Source organism: Vulpes lagopus, chromosome 3 (assembly GCF_018345385.1).
Source record: "Vulpes lagopus strain Blue_001 chromosome 3, ASM1834538v1, whole genome shotgun sequence".
Lineage (NCBI taxonomy): Eukaryota > Metazoa > Chordata > Mammalia > Carnivora > Canidae > Vulpes > Vulpes lagopus.
The window spans coordinates 95,181,873-95,207,739 of record NC_054826.1 but is presented as its reverse complement, the minus strand read 5'-3'; the positions used below and the strand labels follow the sequence as shown (position 1 = coordinate 95,207,739).

General features: G+C 52.3%; 3 protein-coding genes and 1 non-coding gene across 4 annotated transcripts; 3 read left to right on the top strand and 1 right to left on the bottom strand.

The window, feature by feature from the left end:
* Nucleotides 1-3,131: 3,131 nt before the first annotated feature.
* Nucleotides 3,132-7,023, top strand: VPS37D (VPS37D subunit of ESCRT-I). Its single transcript, XM_041747153.1, has 4 exons — nucleotides 3,132-3,325; nucleotides 4,662-4,833; nucleotides 5,295-5,377; nucleotides 5,939-7,023. The coding sequence occupies exons 1-4, from the start codon at nucleotides 3,188-3,190 to the stop codon at nucleotides 6,299-6,301; spliced, it is 756 nt and encodes a 251-aa protein (XP_041603087.1). The 5' UTR covers nucleotides 3,132-3,187; the 3' UTR covers nucleotides 6,302-7,023.
* A 4,935-nt stretch (nucleotides 7,024-11,958) lies between these two features.
* Nucleotides 11,959-14,627, bottom strand: DNAJC30 (DnaJ heat shock protein family (Hsp40) member C30). Its single transcript, XM_041750762.1, has one exon. The coding sequence runs from the start codon at nucleotides 14,610-14,612 to the stop codon at nucleotides 13,932-13,934; it is 681 nt and encodes a 226-aa protein (XP_041606696.1). The 5' UTR covers nucleotides 14,613-14,627; the 3' UTR covers nucleotides 11,959-13,931.
* Nucleotides 14,628-14,747: 120 nt separating this feature from the next.
* On the top strand, nucleotides 14,748-25,795 carry BUD23 (BUD23 rRNA methyltransferase and ribosome maturation factor). The gene is made up of 12 exons (XM_041750706.1): nucleotides 14,748-14,867; nucleotides 14,967-15,004; nucleotides 16,339-16,434; nucleotides 16,526-16,608; nucleotides 16,700-16,796; nucleotides 18,996-19,092; nucleotides 20,148-20,198; nucleotides 20,926-21,011; nucleotides 21,227-21,272; nucleotides 21,435-21,502; nucleotides 25,371-25,460; nucleotides 25,553-25,795. Exons 1-12 carry the CDS (start codon nucleotides 14,820-14,822, stop codon nucleotides 25,605-25,607), a joined length of 855 nt encoding a protein of 284 aa, XP_041606640.1. The 5' UTR covers nucleotides 14,748-14,819; the 3' UTR covers nucleotides 25,608-25,795.
* LOC121488558 lies at nucleotides 24,750-24,882 on the top strand. The gene has a single exon (XR_005987173.1).
* Nucleotides 25,796-25,867: the final 72 nt, after the last annotated feature.

Here is a 25,867-nt window from a genome sequence, read left to right as displayed (position 1 = left end):
AGTCTCATTTGCCCTTGTAAGGTAACATATATTCAGTTTTCCAGGGTTTAGGCTGTGGACAGAGGGGACAAGCTGGGTGGTGTGATACGAGGGTCTTTGAATTGCGAGCGTGTCAGACTGCTATCTGGAGCGAAAAATTGATCATCTCTCCATCCCGCAGGGTGTAAGTGTTCCCACTGCTTCCCGTCCTCACCAATACTTGATGTTATCTAACTTTTTAAAATTTCACCAACCTGACGGCTATGAAATGTCTGGGGTTTGATCACAGTGCAGTCAAGAAAGAGATGGTGGTCAATGATGAGGAATATGAAAAAGAATAGCCCTGGCAGTAGGAAAGTGGCCAATGACCTTGGCTTTGAGCAGTGCCCTCAAAGTGGTGAGAGGGGAGTGAAATAAGACTGAGTCAAGGAACAGGGGGGGTGAGGAAATGGGCACAGGGACTGCAGGGTACAGGGATGTCTTGATCTGCTTGGGCTGCTGAAATGAAATACACAGACCAAGCGGCTTCAACAAGAGATGTTTACTTCTTACAATTCTGGGGGCTGGGGAGTCCAATATCAAAGTACCAGCAAGTGGGGCTTCTCTTGAGAGCCCCCTTCCTGGCTTGCAGATAGGTACCTTCTCATTGTGTCCTCACATGATGGAGAAAGAACTCCAGTGTCTCCTCTCCTTCTTATAAGGACACTAATCCCACCATGGGGCCCCAATCTCATGACTTCATCTAAACCCAGTCACCTCCCAAAAGCCCACCTCCAAATACCATCACACTGGGGATTTGGGTTTTGACATATGAATTTGGCAGGGGGCGGGGGACACAAGTATTCAGTCCATCACACATTACTTCAAAATATTAGGGGGGGGGGGTTGGTAAAAGGAAGGTGTTAGTCTAATGGCAGAGATTAAAGGTGAAAGAACCAGAGAAAGGAAGAGAGACATAACTACTATATTGGGTCAAGGCATCTGGGGGGAGGCAGGTAAAGGTGAATAGCAAAGGTACCTGGGTTGGTTTTGGAATGAGGGGAGCTGCTCTTCCTGGACTCAGGGGAGAAATTTAAATCTTGGAAGGGAGCCAGGGCAGATGCAGAAAAAAACCAAAGAGGCAAGGCAGAAAGTTGGCAGAAGTTTCTCCATGTGATGGGCAACAGAGTTATCTCCTGAGAGGGGCAGGAGTGGGTGTGAGGGTCTGAGGAGTATGGGGAAAGTTTATGGGATGCATTGCTGTGGAGCATTCAACAGGTTATCCACTGAACAACAGGGGACTGGCAGGAGAGAGGGGAGGAGCTGAGGCAGGTGTCTCCCATCGGATCTGATCTTACTAGCGCCTCCCAGAGTGAAGAAGTCCTGAAGCCCAGGGTAGGAAGGGGCCAAAGGAGGGCCAGGCAGGGGGAGTGTCTAGGAGAACCCTGGAAGCTTAGTGGAATGGTGAGGACTGAGGAGTCCGAGCAGAATCCGGGAGATCATAGCCAGGAAATTGGGAAGTGCAGAGGTGCAGGACCAGGGTGGAGGGACAGAAGAGAGGAACACACAACCCAGAAGGAGCCCACAAGAGAGGGGCACACAACCCAGCCAGAGGAGGTAGAGAGGGCTTCCTGGAGGTGGTGGTGTTCCAGCTGAATCTTGAAGGGGAAAACCAAATTTCAGTTATAAAAATGTGGAGGGAAAATTGTCATAGTCTGTCAACAAGCGTGTCCTGCCTGAATCCATCAGTTTTGTCTCTCCTTCTCTGATATCTCTACCATGTCCAGTGTGCTCTGGATGGATTGGGAAAGTCCTTGGCTTATGAACTTCTCTTTAGGTTCATTATTTTTCCCTTCAGCTTCAGAACTCCTGTTCATCCCTCAAAACCCAGCTCAAATATCACCTCTTGTGGTGTCTCCCCCCAACTCCACCCCCATCCTCTGAGGTTTTCTGATTGTCCTGATCCCACCTCTGTGCTTTCTTAGTGCAGTGAGTTGGAAGAAGCTCACTCACTGCTGCTTTAGACAAATTGACTTAATCTCTGAGTGTCTGTTTCCTGACAATGGCACTGGCCAAGCCTATTCTTTCTTTCTTTCTTCCTAGAGTTTATTTTTTATTTATTCATGAGACACACACACACACACACACACACAGAGAGAGAGAGAGAGAGAGAGAGAGAGAGAGAGGCAGAGGGAGAAGCAGGCTCCATGCAGGGAGCCCAACGTGGGACTTGATCCCGGATCTCCAGGATTATGCCCTGGGCGGAAGGCAGGCGTTAAGCCGCTGAGCCACCCAGGAGTCCCTGCCAAGCCTATTCTTGAAGATAAGGTACAGGACATCCTCTGGCATCCCATGGGAATCACAAAGGAAGACATTATGGCGTGACACCTGCCATTCTGTCTTGTACTAAAGGAAGCTGAGAACATGACTTTGCTTTAATCTATAAGCTCTCTGAGGGCAGAGACCATGCCCTCACCGAGCCTAGCCCAGTGCCAGGCACAGATAGGAACTACGTGCTCCGTGCACGCTGCACAGGCAGCAAGAATCGAGACTATCATGTACCTGTAATGTGACTTTGGGGAGATGACATCATCTATGTGCATCTGTTCCCTCATCTCCAATATAACAATCACATTAGGTATTCACTTGCTCCAGGTGAGCCACTCAGCATCCACGAGCTCGAATCCTCACGGTATGTTATTGCCCCATTTTACAGAAGAGAACACTGAGTCTCGGGGAGGTAAAGGACTTGTCCGAGTTAGCAACAGGGCAGAAGCTCCTGGCGCCCAGCCAAACCCGGGAAATTGTTGTGCGAATCCAAGAGAGGAATGTGAAATAGCGCTGCAAACTGTAAACGCCTGGGGTGGGAGCGAGCGCGCCCGGGGTGGGAGTGGGGGGGCGTGGTGAATGACGGCGGGAGCAGGGGTGCGGAGAGAGAGAGACGGCCTCTAGGCACCCGCCCGGTGCCGGGAGCTCTGGGGTGCCGGAGGCGCGGCTCTGCGGGTGCGCCCGGGGTGCGGCCCGCCCCCTCCCGCCTCCTCCCGCCCCACCCCCACCCCCAGCGACGCGGCCCCTTTAAGGGCGGGCGGGGCGCCCTCTGGCGGCAGAGCGCGGCGCGCGGCCGGAGCCAGAGCCGGATCCCGGAGCCGGAGCGGAGCGGAGCGGAGCCGGGGCGGAGCGGGCCGAGCGGGCCGAGCCAGCAGCCGAGCTGGGGGCGCGGGCGGGCGGCATGTACCGGGCCCGGGCGGCGCGGGCGGGGCCGGAGCCCGGCAGCCCGGGGCGCTTTGGGATCCTCAGCACCGGGCAGCTCCGGGACCTGCTTCAGGATGAGCCCAAGCTGGACCGGATCGTGCGGCTCAGCAGGAAGGTAGCGCGGGGGGCGCGGGCGGGGGGCGCGGGGGACGGGCCGCGGCCTGCCGGACCTGCCGACCGGCCGGAGGGCCGCGCGGGCCGGGCCGTGGGGCCGCGGGAACCTGGCACGTCCGAGTGGGCCCCGCGGAGACGCCCCCGGGGGAGGGGGCGCCCGGAGTCGACCTGGGGCGGGTGGGGCGCGGGAGACCCAGGGAGGCGCCCGTGCACCCCCGGGATGGCCGCGAGGCGTGTCCTCCAGCGGATGCTCCGGGGAGGTGTGTTCCGGGGACAGGGGTTGGCTGTGTTGTGGGGGGCCCTGCCTCGCACAACCACGTTCTGTAGGGCCAGAAAGGGGAGGCGCCTTCCACTGGGGAGAATTAGGGGCCCGGGTGACACCTGGGGGGATCTCTGGGGGGGCGTCTGCATTCTAGGGGTGCCAGAGGGGGCTTTGTGGCTTCCGCTGGGGAGGGGTGCTGGAAGCTGAGGCGTGTATTCCATAGGCCACCATAAGAGAAAGTTGTATATTTCACAGGAGATAGGCCCGGGCTGCCTGTCTGTGGGGGGCAGAAAGGGAAAGTGTTTGTGGGAGGGAGGCGGACAGGAGGGGCATGTGCATCCTATAGGGGACAGATGGAGGGTAGTGCGTTCTCTAGGGGCAGGGAGGGGGGCTTGGCCTCCGACAGACAGAAGGAAGAAGCATTCTCCAGAGCCAGGAGAGAAAGGGGGTCTGCTTTTTGCAAGAGAAGGAAAAGCTGGGAGCAGGTGCTGGGGATCAAGGGGAAGGGGGTGTGTATTCTCCCAGGTGTGGGGATTCCAGTGGACAGCAGGAGGAAGGGTGAGGAGAAAGAGAGGGTGGCTTGAGGGGGGTGCTGTGCGAGGACAGGGGGAAGACATCACTCTGAGGAGTAAGAGCAGGGGGGAGTGTTTTTGCCACAAACACCTGAGGAGGAAGCAGACAAAGGCCTGGAACGGGAGGCAAGCTGCCCATGCATGGAAAATGGGACAGAGGAGGGCGGGGGACTCCTGAGGGACCTGAGCAGACATATTAATTGAAAAATTAAAAATTAACTAACATTTGTGGAGGCTGTCATCATTTTCCTCACTTGGTCTCACAACTACCCCACCAGGTGGATGTTTTTAGCTCACTTTGTAGAAGAGGAAACTGAGACCCAGAGGGGGAGCTCGAGGCAGAGCCCTATCCAGGACTCTTGCGGTCCCTCCACCTGATAGCCCTCCGACTGACGGAAGGCAGGGCTGCTTGCACGCGGCCCGGGGGCCGCGATGCCCAGGTGGTGGTAGGTGAACAGAGGCAGATCCCCTGAGCGGCCCTCTCGGCTCTTCTGTGTTGGCAGTTCCAGGGCCTGCAGCTGGAGCGCGAGGCATGCCTGGCCTCCAACTACGCCCTAGCCAAGGAGAACCTGGCACTGCGGCCCCGCCTGGAGATGGGCCGGGCCGCCCTGGCCATCAAATACCAGGAGCTTCGAGAGGTGGCCGAGAGCTGTGCGGACAAGCTGCAGCGACTGGGTGAGGGATGTCCCTGTGGTGGGCGCAGCAAGCCCTGGGGAAGTGCTAGGCTCTGCCACCAGGACTTGGGCAGACCTCTTCCCTGGGCAAGTCTTAGGGGTGCTACTCCTAGGAAACAGAGTTGGGGAAGTGAGCAGTTGATGAGTAGAACTGGGTTGGAAAGGCCAGAAGGGAGCCCTGAGTAAGGGGAAAAAAGTGGCCTGGGGGACTCCAGGGGGCAAAGCCCCTGCTTCCTCTTTTGGGCTACAATGGGGGCAGAACCCCAGGGCGGAGGCGGGGGCGCAGTTCACAAACTGATCCCATGGGCAGTGTGCAGATGAGGACCCTGAGGCTCCAGAGAGGCAGAGAGCCACACACAGGGTGGGTGAGAGTCAGGATGGGCCCTGGGGCTCTGGCCTGTCAGTCCTGGGCGAAGGGCCCTAAGGCAGGAGGTATTTACTCTGTCCCTCTGTGGCCTTCAGAGGAGAGCATGCATCGCTGGAGTCCCCACTGCGCACTGGGCTGGCTGCAGGCTGAGCTGGAAGAGGCTGAGCAGGAGGCTGAGGTGAGAGGAGGGGTGGCGGAGCTTGGGGACAGCAAGGAGGGAGACCCAACCTACTGTCATCGTTATTGTTGCCCCCCCCTTCATTCTTACACTGTGGGGTTGAGAGCTCCTCCTCCAGGAAGCTCACCCTGAGTGCCTGGCCCCTGTAGAGCCTGCTGTGCTGCTGTCGAGCTGTCCTCATTGGACCACAAGGCTCATTGTCCCCACCCGTGAGTGTCTCCGCATAAGACAGTGTGGACTGGGTCAGCAGAGGAGCCGGGACTAACTTCTCAGTGCTGGGTTGGGAGCACAGTGCTGAGTCCAAGGAGGTAGGGGAGTTGGGGCTTTGATGAGAGACACCTAATTTTCTCCAAGCGTGTCCCCATCTCTGATTCTGCCTCATCTTCCACCCAGCAGAGGATGTGTGTCCACGGTCACTTGGCAAGTCCCAGGAGGGCCCAGGCTAGAACCCCGGGGGTCCCATCCCCCAGCTATGGGGGGGTCGTCCCTGGAAGACAGTCGGGGAGGGGGAGAGGTCCCCGGTGGGGCTCTTCTCCAACTGTCTCTGCCCTCCCCTCCCAGGAGCAGATGGAGCAGCTGTTGCTGGGTGAGCAGAGCCTGGAGGCCTTCCTGCCTGCCTTCCAGCGCGGCCGCGCCCTGGCCCACCTGAGGCGGACCCAGGCGGAGAAGCTGCAGGAGCTGCTGCGGCGCCGGGAGCGGTCTGCCCAGCCGGCTCCCCCTGCTGCTGCAGACCCCCCCAAACCCTTCCCCGCTGCAGCTGTCCTGCCCACAGGGGCCTCCCGGGGGCCGCCAGCAGTGCCACGGAGCCTGCCTCCCTTGGACTCCCGCCCAATGCCCCCTCTGAAGGGCTCTCCCGGGTGCCCCCTTGGCCCTGCCCCTCTGCTGAGCCCTCGGCCCTCGCAACCAGAGCCCCCCCACCGGTAGGACCCAGGGTATGGCCCCCCAGTGGGGGGCCCAGACAAACTTGATCTGTGGCTCCTCCTCCTCCCCCCTGCTGCCTGGGTAGGGGGAGGGGCAGGCCCCTCCCCCTGGCCTCAGGCAGGCCCTGGCCCTGGAGGCTGAGCTGGGGAGGAGGGTCACCTGGAAGATGCCCAGAGAGAGGGCCGGAGGTGGGGTGGGCAGGGTGCCTCTGGCGCTGAGGAAGCTCTGCCTTTTTTTTTTTTTTCCTCCCCGGCTGGGGCCTCCCAGGTAACAGGCCAGCCCCAGTGAAAGAACTTTCCTCCTGGGGCCTGGGAAGGTGCCTGCTTCCCCCAGGGGGCCTGACGCACCCTACCACTCCACTGGGCTAGCACAATGCCAAGGCTGACAGGAGCGCTTTCCATCACGTCCTGCTCCTACCTTTCCCCAGTTCTGGGGCCCACCGCCTATGAGCCAGGTGGTCAGGCCCAGCTGCGGGGCCAGGGACATCATGGTCCTGGGGCTACTCTGTGCCCCACTCATGCTCCGGACCCTGGGGCAAGGTAGGCCAGGGGCTCCTGACCTGCACAGATGAGAGTGGGGCATCCCCAGGAAAGACCATTCTGTATTTTTCTGTCCCCATCTCCTTAGAGTGGAACCTTTTTGAGGGCAGGTCCTTGTCTTTGTATGTTCTGTCCCCAGCCCCACCTCCCAGGGGCCGTCAATAAATGTGATGATGAGGATGACGATGCTGCCCGACTTGTCTCTGCTCCTTCAACCAGCCACTCTACTGTTGCAGCCTCCACACTTGAGCTCCTGCACTTCCTCCTCTTGAGATGCCCTCCCTTCCTCTCTGCCCAGCCAATGCCTGGCTGTCCTTCAGGTCTGGCACTGCTGCTGCCTCTTCCATGAAGCCTTCTCTGATTACCAACTCCGTGGGAATCTTTCCTACTCTTAACTTCCCAGCACTTGTGGCCAGAAGCATACTCTGCTCCACCACTGTTCTCCAACTGCCCATCTGTATGCACCTTCTCTTTCTGGGTTGCCTGTAAGCCCAATTGGGATGGTACTTGCTCCTGCTCTGGCCTGCCAAATGACCACTCCACTGAGGGCTGGAGGGGCTTCTATGAGGCTGAAGGTTGTTTTCAGCTAGGGTGAATACTAGGTAGCCACCTTGGCTGATGAGGCTGGGACAAGAAGTGGGGAGAGCAGGAACAGGCCCTGGATCAGCTTAGGTCAAGTCTAATGAGATGGAGCTTGGTAGGGAAGCACGGATAGTCCTACAAACAGAAGGGGGGGGCGGAGTGCTGTAGAAGCTAATGCGATCTTGGTCCATGTTAATAGAGACAGAACCATCCAGAAAGAGGATAGTATTGGCTTGGCTCTACTTTTCACTGAAATTTTACACTGTAAGAGGAACCCTCCCCAAACCACCACCTTTGGTCTCCTTAGCATGTCCCTAATGTGCACGGTGGAAAAGGAGTTTGGGACTAAATCCCACAATGAATAATTGGGGGATCTGTCTGAGATCCGTGTGATGGTTGGCCTCCAAACTCACAAGGGCTAGAAATGTAGAGTCAGAGGTCAGAGTCAAGACCAAAGGGTGAAAACCATAGGAAGGATGGGGTCTGTCCACAAAGATGTATAAGCAGTGCCTGAGTGACTGCTTGATGGCAGCTGTAGAGATTGAAGCAATGCTTGGAGGGACTGGTCCATTTGAGCTTTCCAGAGCCCTCTCAAGTCCAGACAGTCAGATGTACCCCTGCTGGGGATACAATCAGAGCATGCACAGATAGTGCCCACCTGAGCAGCTCTACCCCACTCTGGTTCTCCTACTGTCCTCACTGCTAGCACTTGAGCTGCTGGAGGTTGAGGGACACCAGAACCACAGGGTACTTGCCTGAGATGAGAGAAGACTGAACAGCTTTGTTAGCTCTCCCACATTCTCAGCACAGATGAGGGCAGGTTGGGCCCCTCTTGTCCTGGCTTTCCACTCCCAGTCCCTGCTTCCAGGGTTGTGGTGTATAACCAAAAGGAGAAAAAGTTGAGATTGGGGGCGTCTAAACCTTCCTCCATCATTGTGAATTGGGGAGCAGCCTCTGGAAGGGAGAGGCTAATGTCCACAGCCTAGTAGTTGAGCCTCCCCTCTCCAGGGCAGGTAAGAAGAAAAAGGAATGACCCCAAGGGAGGGACTAGGAAGGGGAAAAAACTGTTTCCAAGGGAACCAGATGATATCCTTCAGAAGGTCTTACACACCACTCACCCTCCTCAAATAGCTGAAACTGTTTTAGAAAGGGTAAGGAACAAGGCCCTATAGTATTCAGCTCCAGCATAAAAAAGACTTGAGGTAGGTGGGTACAGATACTGACAGAGTGGAGTGGGCTGTTCTGGGCTATGGGAAAGTTGTTGAGTTGGATGGTTAATAAACTTCATTAACCCGCATGCTTTAAGGTACATGGAATGTTCTGGAAGGTTCCAGACAGTCTGGGCTCTCTCTGGCGCCTAACAAATTCTGGAACTTTCTGTTTCCAGGTTGCAGGACCCCAGGAAACATCCCTGGCTGCAATGCTCTCAGAGAACAAACTTGTATATCCAGGAGCCCCTGAGAAAGGTCCCACCTATTACCAACCACCAGTGTTTTTACAAACCCAAACCAAAAAGTCCAAATAACAAAACTTCTAACCCTTTTTGATAAAAATAAGGAGTTCCTGCCCTTCAAGAAAGTTTGTTATGTCCACATCTTGTTCAGGAATCACTAGCTTGAGTGTTTTCCTAAGTTTCCCCCCTTGTTTCTCAAATATAAAACATAATTTGTGGGGGTGGGGGCAGCAATCAAGACTTACTGAACCAAGCAAGCCTGAACCAGAGCGGGCTCAAATCTTTACCAGTGAATTGTGGTGTGGTCACTGCAAAGCCAGGGCTAACAACTTACCCCTGACCTCATCTCCAAGGTTAGAATCAAACGGTTTGAGATCAAGTTAGAGTAGGTGTTGGTTTCTCCCAATTTATACAACGATTTTACACAAAAGAATTGATGCAGGAATTGATGGTGTAGGAACTGATGTTACTATATGTACCAAAGGACTTCTGGCTTTGTCCAGGACCTTGCCATTGCTGTAGACTTCTCAAAAGATCTTTCTTGTCCCACAATGAAATAAGGTTTACACTCTCCTTCCCTGGTTAAAAGCGTGAGCTCTCATAACATGATGTAGCCTAGAGGATCTGCAAACTCAAATGTCTGCAGGGGCTAGGAAGGTCACAGACATGCAAAGCAGTCCGTTTCTACAAATAAATATTTCCTTTCTTATTTTTTTTTTTTTTTTGAAAATGCATAGTCCCTTTTTTTCTGTTCTTGATAGACACAGGGCATAGAGAGAGATTTCTCTATTATGAGAAAAATGGCCAACTGTGTAGACCACTTCCCCTCTGTTGGTGGGAGCATGGTAAACTAGGAGCCATGTCCTCTTTAAAAGGCAGATGTTAACAGCTTCTCCCAGGTGGTAGTACGAGTGTGTGAGTGAATGCACTGGCATGTTTTCTCATTTTTTGAGAGAAGTCAGAAATCTAGACTTTTATACAGTCTCCCAAATTTTGAAAGTTGGCTGAAGTTTTTGAAGACACTGTGCCAGCCATGGCCAAACACTGTGTGCAGGTTGGCTGTGTGGCCCCTGGGACCATGAATCTCAGCCCATTCTTGGTCCTCCTGAAACAGGTCTTCTCTTATCCACTCCCAGAACTGAGAGTGTGAATGCTGAAGGGGCAAAAGCAGGATGGGAGGGCACGCGCACCTCAAGTCTAGTTAGAGGACTCCAGGTTCAGACAACTTTAAGAGATAATGGTGAGGGGTTGCCTGGGTGGCTCAGCAGTTGAGCCTCTGCCTTTAACTCAGGGCAGGTCCTGGAAGTCTGGAATTGAGTCCTGCATCGGGCTCCCTGCAAGGAGCCTGCTTCTCCCTCTGCCTCTGCCTCTGTCTCCCTGTGGCTCATGAAAAAAATAAACAAACGCTTAAAAAAAAAGACAAAAAAAAAGAGAGAGATAGTGGTGAGATTGAGAGTGATGCTATGATCTCATAGCAAACTGTAAAGAGGACCTCTCTGAACCTGCTTCTTAGGGATGATGGCACTGGGTGTTCTCAGTATATGCAAGTTCCCCTGAGGACGAGACTCAGGTCTCAGTCATCCTCACAAAGTAACTGCTCTGCCCAAACTGGGCCTAAGAACCAAAGTACTGACGGTAGGCAAGGCAGGCCTTCTCCTATGATCCTGATCATAGGCAAGTGGCAGTGTGTGCCCTTGTCACAAGACTGAGGAATTGAGAGGAGGCAAAGACCAGGATAGAGCCCATTCTAGTGCACTATTCAAATTCAAGGCAGTGGATTGAAGAACCACCACCACTTATTAGCTGTCCTGTCTCTCAGCCTCTCTTCCTGGGATCTGGTGACCTTCCAGGAAGGCCTAAGATATACTACCCCCACCCTCCTGCCATTTCCCCAAAAGGAAGTGTGGTGGTCACTCACTTGGGCTCCATCCTTGTGCCTCAGCTTGTGACCATAAAGAATATACATATATATAAGGGACCCTAAGGAATACATGTATGTGTATGTTATAAATTATACACACACACACACACACACACACTCATATATAGTGCCCAAATAGATGGACAACTCATTAGTCTAAGGTATGCTATTCTTTTTTTTTTTCTTAAGGATTTTATTTATTCATGAGAGAGAGAGAGAGACAGGCAGAGGGAGAAGCAGGCTCCATGCAGGGAGCCCAATATGGGACTCAATCCCGAGTCTCCAGGATCAGGCCCTGGGCTGAAGGCTGTGCTAAACTGAGACCGGGCTGAGCCACCTGGGCTGCCCAAAGGTAGGCTATTCTTAACTGATCTTGGCTCATGCTAGGATCATTAAGGAAGGTAAGGTGCACTGACTGAATAAAATGCCAGAACCTTAGAAGGGAAGCACGAAATCCTACTCAGTGCTGAGATCTGTAAAGGGTCATTTCACCCAGGAATAAACAAAGGGCAACAAAGGGCAAAGTTGGCTTAGGAGGAATAAAGTCCTGATCAAGTCCAAAGACAGTGTATCACAATTGCCTATACAAGCACACATCTGACTGCTGTCTTATTGCCCATCTCTCCCCATTAGGACTTGTGTGTGCTGCTCACTCAGCCTCATACTGTACTTGCAACCCCATTCTCACAACACAGCCCAAGGCAGGCTGGTTTGCTCTTATCCTTCTTGGTCTGAGGTCCAACTTTCAAGGAAGTTTTGGTTTAGTCTGTGATCAAAAGGAGAAAAAGGACTAAAGTTGAACATGTCTGAGCCTTCCTCCACTATCAGGAATTGGGCAGCAGCCCTTAGAAGTCAGGTGTTAATGTCTATGGCCTGGCTCAGCCTCTCCTTCACAGGGCAGGTGAGAAACAGAGAGGAACAACCTAAGGCAATCTTGGGGGGTGGGGGATAGTTGGGAAGGGAGAATACCATGGGAACCAGTTTAGGGGTCCTTCAACATCTCCCCTTCCAAAAAAAGCCCAGGTTCTGTTTCAAGGAGAGTAGTGAGTGGGAACTGAAGAGTTCAGCTCTGGACTGAAAAACAAACAAACAAACAAAAAACCTGAGGCAGGCAGGATGGCACCATAAGAACAGCTTGGTTCTAGGCCTAAGAAGAGGCTTACAATTGGATGATTAATAAACTTTATTGACTACCCAGATTAAAGTAGCATGGAATGTTCCAGAAGCTTCGCAGAGTCTTCCCACTCCCACAACCTTCTGGAACTTTCTCTCTACCTCTATGTTCTGGGGCCCCAGGGAATGTTTTTGCCTTTGATATTCACTGCAAAAAAACAAACTTGAGGCAGCTATATCAAGGAGCCCATGAGAATACCACTATTATATACCAATAGTGCTTTTACAACCAAACCCCGCTAAGAACCCCAATCGTTTCTGATAGAAATTCTCATAGAATCCTGCCCCAAGGACACTGCGTTGTGCCCAGCTGCTTGGTTGAGATTCACGTTTCTGTACCTTTTACTGGGCTGAACACTTCCTGTTGTTTGTATTTCAAAAAGAACTTGTTTTCCAAATATGAAACATAGTAACATTAAATGTTCTTTTTAAAAGTACATATGCCCCTCCCCCCACGTCAAGGCTAGCTGAGCCACCAAGTCCGAATCCAAAGTGGGCTCAAATCTTTACCACTGAATTGTATGGTCACTGAAAGTACTAAGAGTTTGCCCCGGACCTACTAGGCTAGAATCAAATCGTTTCCAAGACACGAGGCTGAACTAGCTGTGGCCTTATCCTAATTACAAGGATTTCACAAGAGCAGGAATTCTTATTAATATACCAAAGCACCTCTGGTTTTGTTTAGAACCTACACTTCTGTCCTCACTCGTGGTAGATCTCTTGCAAAGGTTTTCCTATTTGTACAGCTTTACACTTAGCCGCAGGGCATAAATGCCTGAGCAGCTAAATCTCACAGCCAACACATACACCATGTGCAAGGACACAGAGTGGAGAGCCTGACTACTACTGCTCCAGCCAAGTGACCACCAACTGCTTAGCTTGACTTAGAAACAGAGACAGAAAAAAGCTTCAGCCAGTGCTCTGAATAAAGAACCGTTTCCAGCACATTCCTCCAGTCCCTTAGAAGTACCATTTACTCCAAACTCAAGCAGCCAGGTTTCGAGGACTTGCCATGTGGGGCTAAACAAAAGGACAGGCCACATTCCCAGTTTGTTGACCTCAAACTCCCAGTTTTTGGCTGCTTCTGGGAGGGGATGGGATGCACAGTTAGTGATGGGGCTGGCTAGCAGAGCAGTGATTAGGAGACAGGCCTACTGCCTCAAAGATAGACCTGCTTTACTAACATCATGTTTTAATCACTGAGCCCATTAGAATTATGGATAATAAAGTGTGACAGACCTCAAGGGAGCAAATGATTTGTTCCTTTGCTGCCATGCCCACAGTAGTTTCTCTGAGGTCATGCATTAGATAAGTACAAGCACAGGAACAAGCCTCTTCCTTAGGTGGGGTGACCTTGCTTTCCCACTCCCACATGCCACCAGCAGAAGGGGGAGTGAGGTCTGGGGCTGATCACACCAGAATGGCCAGGTTTCCAAAGATCATATTCTTACCCTACACCAGGTCTCACCTGTGGCTGGGGAACTCACAGAAAGACAAGGTTCGTACAACCTCAGAATTTTTCTTTTGGCAGCCAACAATTGGTCACATTGCACAGTTCAAGGTTACACAGGAGCCCCACGGTACAAACGTGGGGCGGGAGCAGACCATTCTTGCTCACAGCTTTACAATAGAGCGAGAGCAAGTGTTCCAGAAGTTGACAACTTCAGGAAGGCAACCTCTGGAAGCAGGCACCCAAGGGACTCCAGAAAACCCTTCACTCTCGGGATTTCGGGACTCTTCTTCTTGGGGCCTGTTTCTCTGCCACTGAAACGCCTTCTTTTCCGGGCCGTAGGGGAGGGACGTGCAGGTGGATGGCTAAGCCGGGCGGGCGGGGACGAGGAAGGAAGAGCAGTTCCTTCGGACCCCAGCAGAGGTAGACTATGGAAGGCAAGGGGTTCAAGAAGACAGGAAAGGCCATTTTCTTGGGGCCAGCTGGGGGCTGCTCCCCTTTCCTCCCATCTCTGACTAGAAACGAAAGCCCAGGATGATGAAGGCCGTGAGGAGAAGGAACACAAAAGTCGTGTCTCGGGTCTCGTCCCAGCGGAAGCCCTTCTTGGCCCGCTCCTCCTGCTGCCTGCGCAGGGCCTCTCGCCGGGCCCTCTGGCGCCGCTCGCGCTCCAGCTGCTCCCCGTAGTGCGCTTGGTAAAAGGCGTCGAAGTCGAACATGGTGCGGCTGGCGCCGGTCGCGGCCTGACCGCGGCCGTGGGCTCGAGAGGCAGGTGGCGGGGCGCGCGGCGAGCCGGCGTCGCCGGCGGGCGCCCTGGAGGGCCGGACACCAGGTCCGCGCAGGTCCTCGTCGCTGAGCAAGCCGCGGTCATACTTGCGACGCAGAGTGGCACTGCCCAGCACCACGTAGGCCTGAGAGATGCGCGTGAAGTGCTCGGCAGCTTCGGCGCTCCCCGAGTTGCGATCCGGGTGGTACAGGAAGCTCTGCCGGTAGTAGGCCGCCTTGATTTGCGCTTGCGTGGCCGTGGAGGGGACGCCGAGCAGCTCATAGAGCGCCGTGCGCGAGTATGGTTTGTCGCCCTGGGAATAAGTCCTCACATCTATGCCCAGGCCGGATCCCGGGTTCTGTGGAGCGCTCGGCAACAGCCACAACCTCCACAGTAACCGCCGCGACCACCTCAGATCGCGCTTGGCTGCCATCTTGAAAGGACCATGCGGGCGGTGCAAGACGAACTGGCCAATGGGAGGCACGTGTTGGTCGCAGCGCGTTGGCCCTGTAGCCAATCGAGTAAAGCAGGAGGCGGGGAGAGGGGCGGAGCATGCGTGCTAAGAGGCGGGCGTGGGACCGATGGCATAAAAGCCGGGCTCCTGGTTCGGCCGCCTCAGTCTCCAGGCTGTGGCGTGGAGATGGCGTTCCGCGGCAGGAGGCCGGAGCACGGCGGGCCCCCGGAGCTGGTGAGGCTTTGGCTCTGGCTCACCTCTCTCCCCGCCTGTGGTGCGTGCTCCCGCGTCTTGATTCCTTCTCTACCGCTGTTCTCTTTTTTTCCCCCGCAGTTTTACGACAAGAATGAAGCCCGGAAATACGTGCGCAAGTAAGGGGAGCCTGCATGTTGCTGGGTGTCGGGGGTGGGGTGGGGTGGGGGCGGTAAGGGATTCGGGAACCGACAAGTTGACTTAACAGCGGGCATTGCTAGGAAAGCACGCGGAGTTTGGGGGTGGGGTAAGGAAGGGACGAGGACTGATTGCAGTTCTAAAGTGGGAAGGTCAGCGTCAAGCAAACCTCGAACCCTTTGGGCCTCAGTAAACTTGGAATTAAAATGAGGGTGGATCGTACCTATTTTCTCTAGGTGGTTTTCAAACAAATTTCAAAATAATTTGTTTAAGCTTGTGGTAAAATCGGCAGGGGGCCGTGGATACGTGTAAGGGGTCAGTGCTTTTGCGGGGAAGGAGAGCGTACTCACAGAATGCCGCACGTTATTAAGTTCGCGTGGGAACTGTTGGTGTAGGATTTGCATTTCAGAGGGTAGTTGTGCCACTGTAAAGTCATTTAACAAATGATGGCTAGCACAGGGACTTCCAAGCCTTCCCTTTCTCATACACTAGTCTAGATATAACTTCTCTTTCTTTCCATTCAAATTAGAGTCCAAGACCAAGCTAGCCAGCAGAAATCTCTGGCTCAATTGTCATTATGTCTCCTCTCCATATAAACTTTTTTCCAGCTGCAGAGCTCTGCGTGATTTTTTCTCTTGATCTTGGGGTAGATAGGACTACCCCAAAATAGACCTGTTCTTATTAGATGTAGTCATTTATTGAAATAATACTTAGTTTGAATTACTTAGTATGGAAAAATGTTAATATTTTGTTGAATTGTTTTTTTTTTTTTTTGGTAATGTGTTGAAATATTTAGGGCGTATTAAACTAAGATGTTAAGTAAGGTATGTTATCCAGTGTTATTACAATTAATTTTACAGGTTTCATTTTAAATACGGTACTAAGAAAGCCCAACGTGGCTTGCATTATATTTCTCACAAACAATACTGGTATGGGTTTTTGTTGTGCATTGTTGAGTTTTATATGTGAGAGTAACTATGGTGGGGTAGTTCTTCCAGAGAATATGTTAAGTAGTAACTATATCAGAGCCTTACTGAGTTGAAAATCTGCAGTGATTAGTTACTTAGCTAAGTAATTCGTTCCCTTCACATTAGCATCATAACTGGTAGAGTTATAATTTGTGTCCCAAAATAACTGTTGTTGTATTTGGATTTTTGAGGTCAGTTTTAAACAGTTGGAGTGGAGTATGGTGACTGGGAGAAAGTACCTCAGGATGATTGTTTCTTTTCCTCTTTGCCTTTTTTTTTTTTTAAACTGAGTGATATTTTAGCTCAGAATTTCTGTATTACTTGATTGTTGTTTTCTGCCTTCCCAGCTCACGAATGATTGATGTCCAGACCAAGATGGCTGGGCGAGCATTGGAGCTCCTTTGTCTCCCCGAGGGTCAGCCCTGTTACCTGTTGGATATTGGGTGAGATCCTGGGGCCTGGTTCAAGTAGTCCAGGTGATGGACTGTCTTTGCTGCTCACACTGTTGAGTTCCTTTTTGATTATGTTTTCCAGCTGTGGTTCTGGGCTGAGTGGAGATTATCTCTCGGATGAAGGGCACTACTGGGTGGGCATTGACATCAGCCCTGCCATGCTGGGTAAGTATGTCCTACTTGAATGTGGACTTTTCTTCATGAGCAGGGAGCAGCTGTGCATCCTCTCTCCCTGATGTGCTCTTCTCCGATGCAGATGCAGCCTTGGACCGAGACACTGAGGGAGACCTGCTTCTGGGGGACATGGGCCAAGGCATCCCCTTCAAACCAGGCTCCTTTGATGGTTGTATCAGGTGAGAAGAGTTTTTGACTTAACTGCTTTCAGTCCTGCAGGTTAGTGCTTCCCAAACTAGCTCTGTAGCAGAGTTACACAGGAAACTAAAAAATAGACACCCCCAGGTTAGAGCAGTGGTCCCAGTTGTCTATTTTTTTATATTTTTGAAACTACTCCTTTGATCATCTTGGACTTCCAGGTTCAGGTACAGCTGGTGTAGATTCTCTGCTCTGGGGGTGGGGGTGGGGGAGGGTGGTCTTCTCAACCTCTAGGAGCCATTTTGTGGGTGCCAGCAGCCATCTTATTGGCCCCAGCAGCCATCATTTTAGCCCCAGTGGCCATCTTGTTGGCCTCAGCAGCCATCATTTTAGCCCCAGCGGCCATCTTGTTGGCCCCAGCAGCCATCATTTTAGCTCCAGTGGCCATCTTGTTGGCCCCAGCAGCCATCATTTTAGCTCCAGTGGCCATCTTGTTGGCCCCAGCAGCCATCATTTTAGCCCCAGCAGCCATCTTCTTGGCCTCAGGAGCCAGCTTGTTGCCTTCTTTTTTAATAGCTCTTCAGTGAGGGGGGAAAAAAAAAGCTCTTCAGTGAAGAATGGTCTAGAATTTAACAATCTTTTCAGTGGCTTAATTATTTCTGGGTTGTCAGGGTCAAGCTTTGAAGATTCATTTAGTGCTTTGATAACAGACCTTACAACATTGAAATTCACGTTCAAAACGTGAAGTTGTTCTTTGTCTTCTGTGGTAAAGTTCTGTTAAATATTTGATGTAATGTGTTGATGATGGGGTGGAGGTAGGGGATGAAGGAGGAAGTTGTATCTTTAATCCTTACCTGGGGGGATATCTCCTCCTGTGATTATGGGTGGAGTAGTGGGGATCTGGATATGAACAGTAAAAATTTGGAATTAAAAGATTTTTTTTCTAGGGTAAAGGAGGAGTTTAAATTTGGGAACAAGATTGGGGAGAGAAAACACCTTTCAATGATAGCAGTTGCTTTTTAGTAATGATTGGGTGAGCTGCAGAAAGCCAAAGGCCAGTGATATGGTCTGTATATCTTAGGAATAAGTCATCCTTTTTTTTTTTTTTTTTTTTTTAAGAGATGCTATGGCAAGCTGATTATTTTTCTTTTTTTAGCATTTCATATATATGTAAGACATGGTACCAGGTGCTGTGGATCTCGTGGAAGTACAACATAGTCCCTGCTTTTAAGATTCTGCATGGTGTATGAGGTGCTCTAAGACACGGGCCACACGACTGAACAGGAATTTGAGTGTGGAGTGTGATGGAGAGTCCTGGGACCCACCAGAACGGTGAAGAGAAGCCAGAGAGCACAGGGAAACCTGGAGGAGGAGGGGCCGGGGCTGGCCCTTGAAAACTGAGCAATTGATAGGCATGGGGGGGGGATGTGTCTGAGTGAAGAACAGTGAGAACAGAGCCACAGAAAGTGGCCAGAGAGTGGCACCTGATAGATCCCCGTGGGGGTAGAATGAGAGATTTTTAAGCTCCATGTTGAGAAGTTTGGGCTTTATTGAGTAGTCGGGAAGCTAGGGAGTGAGTGACCAGATCAGAACTGTATTTTGGGTAGATTATTTACAAGAAGAGAAGCGAGATTGTGGAAGCAATGGAGGCGGTGGTAGTGTTGCCCCAGGAGAATGGTAGAGAGAAATAAAAACTGGGAGAGGCAGTGGGACAGACCAGTAAGGTTTGTAGTTCCGTGGATGTATGTTCACAGGCCTGAGTGGGGGATGTACCTGAGAGGAGTGTATGATAACCGTTTGAGGTTTTTAAATCTTGGAATGGTGAAGACAACGAACAGGTACAGTTGAGTGAACTGATTGCAGAGGAGAACGAATGAATGAAGGTGTTTTATTCTAACGGTTTTCCCTCGGATAGGGGAAGGGAAAGAAGGGGTAGGTGGCAGAGAGGCTTGACATACTGTGTAATTTTAAATTTGAGATGCATGTGTGAAACAAGGTTGAGAAAATACTTGTTTGGACTGGCTGCACAGAAGTTAATGCTGACCTTCCATCCAACCTTCTCTGTCTAATATTGTAGAACGGTGAGCTGAAGTGGATCTGCACATGCCCAGAAGGAGAATTATGGGCAGGAGGGTTTCACCTGAAGCTCAAGGATGTGTGCATGGTGATAGAGTCTCACAGAGCCTGGGGAGAGTACCACATGTTGGTCCCTCTCCTGACTGGGTCCCTTCTTTTCTCAGCATTTCTGCTATACAGTGGCTCTGTAATGCAAACAAGAAGTCTGACATCCCTGCAAAGCGCCTGTACTGCTTTTTTTCTTCGCTTTACTCTGTGCTGGTGAGTAGGAGATCTCCTACCTGCTTGGATTGGCTGTTTATTCCTCCTGTGGATAGTGATGGAGTAGGAAGTATTCCACGGGAAGGGCATTCAAGTGGGCCCGCCCGGGGTCGTAGGACCTTGTTGTGGTTATTTCTGTCTAGGTCTAAGCCCTAAAGAGAAATCTCAGCAGTCTGATGCCTCAAATGAAATGCAGAACACGTCAGTGTCAAAATCTGAGACCGATTATAATTCCTATGTCCCAGCTGCGCTGAATTTTAATTGGAAGTTGGTTTAGGGGCATGGACACCACAGAGTGAGGACAAAGACATCGTGTGTAGAGCTCACAGAGTGCCCACAAATCCTCTGACTCCTACTCCTTTCTCCCCTCTACTGCTGATGCTCAGGTGGGGAGCAGGGTGGTTATTTATTACAGAGCCTTTATTAGCTTTATTTGTCTTCATGACTAACGGTCTAGATTTTAGTTGTTTAGTAGGATTAGACAGTAGTTTGAGATTTTAAGTCCTAGGAATGAACGGATCCAGGTATTTCTTGGTATCTCCCCACCTCATCCCTAGTTTTCCTAAGATGGGTTGTTTCTGCAGTTGGCTGGCTGGTCTCATGTGTCATGTGCTTTTCCTCATACACATGCCCTGGAGTTAACCTGAGGTTCTGGTGGCTTCTGTGCTTGCCTTTCTCTCTGCTGAAGCGGTTTTCCCTCCTGTGATTAGCCAGGACCCCACTACATTCAGGACACTGCTCAAGTGTCCCTTCAGAGAGAGGCCTTCCTTGAGCCAAAAGTAAACCCAGTAGTTTCTTGTCATTCGCCATTCCTTTGTTCTAATTTATTTTTCTTCTTGGCATTAAATCAATGCTGTAAATTAGCAGCCTTTCATGCTAAAATGTGAACTCTGAAAGTTTGGGGGCTGTCTCTGTTCACGGCTGTGTCCCAAGCCCTATGAACAGTGTCCTATACCTAATGGGGTTTCAGATATCTAGTGAGCAAGGAATAGAGAAGCATTGGGCCCTGAGCCCATGGTATGATTGTACGAGAGTGAGGTCTCTGTTGCTTGCAGGTTCGTGGAGCCCGGGCCGTCCTGCAGCTATACCCGGAGAACTCCGAGCAGGTGAGCCCCTTGGCTACTAGAATTGCAGGGAAGGGGGGAGTAAACCCAAGACAGGTAAGCTGTCATGCTCCTCACTCACCTGCCCTTGCGCTGTTGGGAGGTGACAAGACAAGGAACTCGTTGCTGACTGGGGGGGAAAGTAGGGAATGAGCCCCCAGGAGAGGTCCCTGTGGCCCCTGATGGCATGTTTTATGACCTGGTGTCCTAGGCAAGAGTAGTGGTACCTGCGGGGGTAGGGTAGGGCATTTGTTTTCTCCTGACAGACATCTGGTGTTAACAGTTAATAGGTTATTTCTGATATACACAATTAAATAGAAGTTGGGAGAGGATTTGAGAGAACAGCAAAGCTGTCCTGTAGAACGTCTTGCTATGGGGATAGTATAGGTACAGACTCTGAAAGACAAGTGGGGAGCTGTTGCCAGCCCCTAACATGAAACATGAGTGAGTTTGCCTCCTGACTGGTGGCCATTCCTGAGATGGGAGGGGGGTAGGTGGAAAGATGGGTCCCTGGGCTAGATAGAAATGGAGACCTGAGGGAATTGCTGATTCCAGTCTACACTTTCTTGTGTGGCTTTCGGGGATTCAGAATGGAGAGCAGTCTTATGAAGACCTTCAGTTCTCCCAGGCAGGATCCATCCTGGGGGCAGACTGGCTCCTGGAAGGGAGTGGAGGAAAAGCTGTGTGCTCCCCCAGCCTCCATGCCTGACTCACACCATTCTCTTCTCAGTTGGAGCTGATTACGATCCAGGCCACCAAGGCTGGCTTCACTGGTGGCGTGGTTGTGGACTTCCCCAATAGCGCCAAGGCAAAGAAGTAAGTGCTGAGGGCTAGTGTGCTGTTGGCGTCGAGCAGAGGGGTTGTTGGGGTGATGAGCCAGCCAGAGGGTTGCTAGGCTGGGTCCCCTGGGCCCTCCTATTCTGCACCTGTGTGTGAGAGGGTACGTGCTTGAGGGACTCGTGTGTCGTCCGTCCCCCCTCTCCCCCTGTCGGCTTTATGAGCCCAGCCCTCACTCTCCTTTCTGCTTTCAGGTTCTACCTCTGCTTGTTTTCTGGGCCTTCGACCTTTATGCCAAAGGTGAGGGACCCAGAGTCTACTGGTTTGTGTCCTTTGGATTCCCCGCTTGTGGGGCCTCGTACCTGTTGAAAGTGCTCAGGCCTGGGTGGCCTGGCCTCCCAGGGCAGGGCAGACGGGTGGAGGGACCCTGGGGATGATCTAAGAGTCCTCTGGTCTCTGCAGCCCCTGAATGAGAGTAACGAGAGTAATGAGGAAGAGGAGGTCCAGGAGTCCGTGTTCACAAGAGAGAGGTAAAGCAGTCCGCAGTCGCTGGGGGCCAGCTTTGGGTGTGGGGGGGCTTGCTGCTGCCAGGGCTGGCAGACAGGGCGGAAGGAAGATGGCAGCGCTATGCTTTCACGAGGGCTCTCAGGACCAGGTGTGGCTGTGGCACCAAAGTGGTGACAGAATGGGAGACCTGTGGGCCTGTGCCTGCTCCCCCCGCCCGCTGGGCAGTGGGGGCCCTCTAGCATGTTTGCGGCCCCCTTCTCCCTCAGGCTGCTGCCCCCACTGCATCCCAGACCCCCTCCCCTCTGGTTCTCCCTCCGCTCCCCTGCATCCTCCTGTCTGCTCTCCCGCCCACTCCCACATGCACTGTACCAGCTCTCCTGTCTTCTCTGGTAGCCAGCCTTGTGCGTAGGCCTCCCTTCTGGGTCAGATCTGGCACCTGTCTTGCCTCACTGCACCATTCTCTCACTGCTGCTCTCTGCTCCTGCCACTGGCCCCACTGGTAGCTCTCCTCAAGGCCACACCAGCTTCTGTCCTGCCAAGGCTGTGGCTACTTTTCAGTCTGCTTTCTCTGCTGTCCTTAACTTAACCTGCCTGCTCTGTAGGCACCAACTGAGACCTCGCTCCCTTGTTGCTTTCCCTGTCCAGCTTCCCCTAAGCCTTTTCCCAACCCCCATCTCAGTTTGGTTCTCGGCTCTCTGGCTGTTCCTTCTTGGAGCACCCTGGGGCCCAGCCTGGACACACATACCACTCGTCTCTCTGCTGCCTTAGCCACCAACTCTAGATTCCTTGCTCCGGACTTAGGCCTGTGGCCTCTACCCCACCTCCAATTTCTGAACTGTCCCCTAAGTATCTGCTTTAGGGATACTTTCGCTGGTGTGCAGGACAAAGCCACGCTCTTGCTCTTCACCCCAAGACTCCCTCCGCTCTCTCCCCTATTTGTTTCTGTTTCTCTTACCTCCTCTCCAGCCAGGCCTTCACGTCTTGCTACCTTTGACGCAAGTCTGTCCAGGGGGCAGCCCCCTCCTCTCCCTGGGCCCCCACCACCTTTGCCTGGTGTGGACATTGCTGTGCTGGCCTCCCTCTGCTCTTGATCTTTGCCCATTTGAATTTCTCTTACACGGTAGTAAGATAAGTCCTTTCTTCTTCTTCCTTTCATTTCTTAAAACGGGTAAATGTATCTTGCCATTTTTCTCTTCCAGTGTCCTTGGTTGAGTTCTCTTTACCCTCTGTTTCCCTCCACCTTTCAATGCTCTGAATCCTATGTATTTGTTTCCTGGGTGGTCAGGGGGTTTCCCCAGCCAGAAGGAGAACTTGGATATCAGTGCTATGTCCCCGATGTCAGAGCAGGATCTTGTCAGTTAACAGTGTCCAGCATTCAGTGGCTGGATAATTGATGGTAAGGCAGTGAAGGAGGTTATTTCTTCCTTCTGGTTGATGGGAGTGAAAAGCCTAAAAATTTTTAAGACGTTGAAGAAGAAAAATGGGTAGAGAATGAATTTAGAAGGCCATGGGTGGTGAAGATCATGAGTGTGTTCATGTCCACCATGGACTGAATCCTTCTTGACTCCTTATCCCCACCTCCCACCACAGTCATCTCCCTTAGCTTCCTGGGTCCATTCTGGGGGAGTAGGGGGATTGTGGGGTGGTTTTAGATGCTTTTTGTTTAAGTGCCCACCACTTGCTCCCAGTGAGTGGTGCCCTTTCTCCCACCTCCCAGAGGATCTGCCCTCAGTGCAACCTCCTCCATCCACTGTGTATGTAGTCCCTCTAGCCCTCACACTGGTGTCTCCAGATGACATGCGCTAACTGTAAAGTTAGGTAAGCAACTGTTGTTCATCTACTTGAGGGGGTAAAGCGAGCACTCGGGCAGTGTGTCAAGCAGAGGGCATGTGTGTGCAGGCTCAGCACAGACTTGTCTCCCCATTCTGCAGATCCTCAGCTTGGGGACGGGGGACAGGAGGCTGTTGTCCATTGGCAGGATAATTGGGGCTTCTCCCGTTCTTGTCCTTTCTATCTTAATTGTTCTCTCTGTGTCTCTGCCTCTCTGAGAACTCAGTCCACCTGTGGCATTTGCAGCTACTGACCCCCTTCCCTCTTGGCACCTTTGGGTTGGGGCACTCACGGCCTCCACCCACTCCATTATTTGCCGTGATGACTCTCCCCCTTGGTTCGTTCCTTCTGTGGCTCACAGTTGGCCCCCCCGCTTCTGCTTCTGTACACGCTGCTGCTGCTGTGTCCTGTGCTCTCAACCCCAATGTTGGCAGCTGCCTATTTTGCACTTGATCTCTCAGACCCCTGCTCTCTAGTTGTAGGCACTCTTCCATTTGCTTCATGTACCCTGCCTGTCCATGCCGAAGGGTATAGGTCCTGTTGTCAGTCCTTTGCCAAGAGACAGCAGTGACTGCTCCTTGCTTACTGAGGAGAAAACATGTTCACTCCTTACCCGTGTTCATATCTTCATGAACTAACCTAGCCAAGTGAGATTCTCAGATTTTTTATTTTTTATTTTTTTTTATAGTAGGGGGCAGAAGAGTAGAGGGAGAGAGAATCTCAAGCAGACTCTACATTAAGTGCAGAGCACAAAGTGGGGCTTAACGTTAGGACCCTAAGATTATGATCTGAGCCAAAGTGAAGGGTCAGGCGCTCAACTTAGTGAGCCACCCAGGCACCCCCAAGATTTTTTTTTTTAATTCTGACTTTTGTTATTAGGTCAGAACAGAGGAGAAATAGCAGCAAGCAGGGTCCATGTGGTAGTCCATTTTGCAGTCTGGCCTGCGTTGGCCGTGAGCCAAGGAGGGAACGTGTGCTGCTTGCCGTTGGTATCCCACCAGGACTCCTCCCCTTCTCATCCCAAACATGGGACTCTTCTCCTGACCTGCTCTGTCCTTTCGGTGCCACACCCCATGTGGCACTCTGGTCCCAGCACTGCCCCTATCTCTGCCTGCAGGAATAGCCACTTGTCTCAGCAGCTCTCTTGTTTCTCCCAGACTGCTCTTGCTTTCTAAGTCACTCCCTCAGCAGCTGCCGGGCCTCTGCACTTGCTTTGCCTAGTGTCGCTGGTGCCTGCCGAGGCCCAGGCATGGGCTCTTCAAGGGCAGGCCTGGTTCATACCCACTGTAGGACATCCATGGGTTGTGTACTCAGGTGCTCAGGAAATGGTTAACTCAAATGACAAATAGCCCTCTGTGGCGAGAATTAGGCTGGAAGCTGTTTGATCCCAGCTGCCAGGTGGGGATATGGTTTGGGGGCAGAGGCTCGCCCCATATTCAGGGCCTCTCTCTCGTGGGGCTTTATGAGGGGTCCCTTTTCTTCTCAGCCAGGGCTGGAGGCCAAGATCGGACCTTGAGGGTCATTGTCAGGGCTGCCATGAGCTGGCAGCCTTGTTACCCTGCCTCAAACATTTGTTGCCAGGAGCCTCTGCTTGGTGTCTGCCAGCCTTGCCAGCTCCGTAGCCAGGCGAGACGAGGGTCTGAAGTGGTGGCACTGGGCACAGGACCTCAGCTCTCCTTGGGTGGTGGCAGGCTTTCGTGAGCTGATCCTGGCCTGTTGCCTCACAAGTACTGTGGTTCCCTCCCTGCCCGTCCCACAGGCAGTACCTAACAAGCAAACCCACCTGAGCCAGGTGGTCCTCTACACAGAGATGCCTGGGAGGGAGTAAGGGCCTCTCCCATCCTCTTCTCCTCTCCCTCTCTTCCCGAACAGCAGCTCTGGCCTGAGGGGATGTCACTGGGGAGGAGAGTCTCTTGAGAGTGGGGACCTCTTGCAGAAGGGGCATTGAGGCCACCCGACACGGGGAAGATCACCAGTTTTGCCCCACATGGATTAGCCTGGGTGCCAGCCAGGCCGCTCCACCCATCTGCTCAGAGCTGTCTAACCCCCCTCCCCCCATAGGATCCCATACAGGATCGCATGCCGCGGGGTGGTAAGGAAGAGCCGTGAGTGGGTGCTGGAGAAGAAGGAACGCCGTAGGCGGCAGGGCAAGTGAGTGTTGTGGCCAGGCTGGGCTGCTGAGGGAGGAGGGTGTCCTGGGTGTTCTTTGTTTATTCTGAGACTTTGTTGTTTCCTTGCCACAGGGAGGTCAGACCTGACACCCAGTACACCGGCCGCAAGCGCAAGCCCCGCTTCTAGGTGGTTTACTTAGGCTGCACACGGTTATTACAGGCAAGAAGTTTTCTCTGTTGAAGTGCCTACATCCGTCAGCTGACAAAAACATTGTTTTAGAAAAGTTTTCATGTTCTAACAGTTTCTCTTCACTTAACAAAAGTTTCAATAGCATCTTATTTTGTTCTAAAAGCAATAAACCACTTCCTGTGGAATTGCGGTTCTGGCATTTTCCAGCTCTGTGATCCTAAACACATTTCTTGAGTTTCTACTGGGGGGCGGAGGTG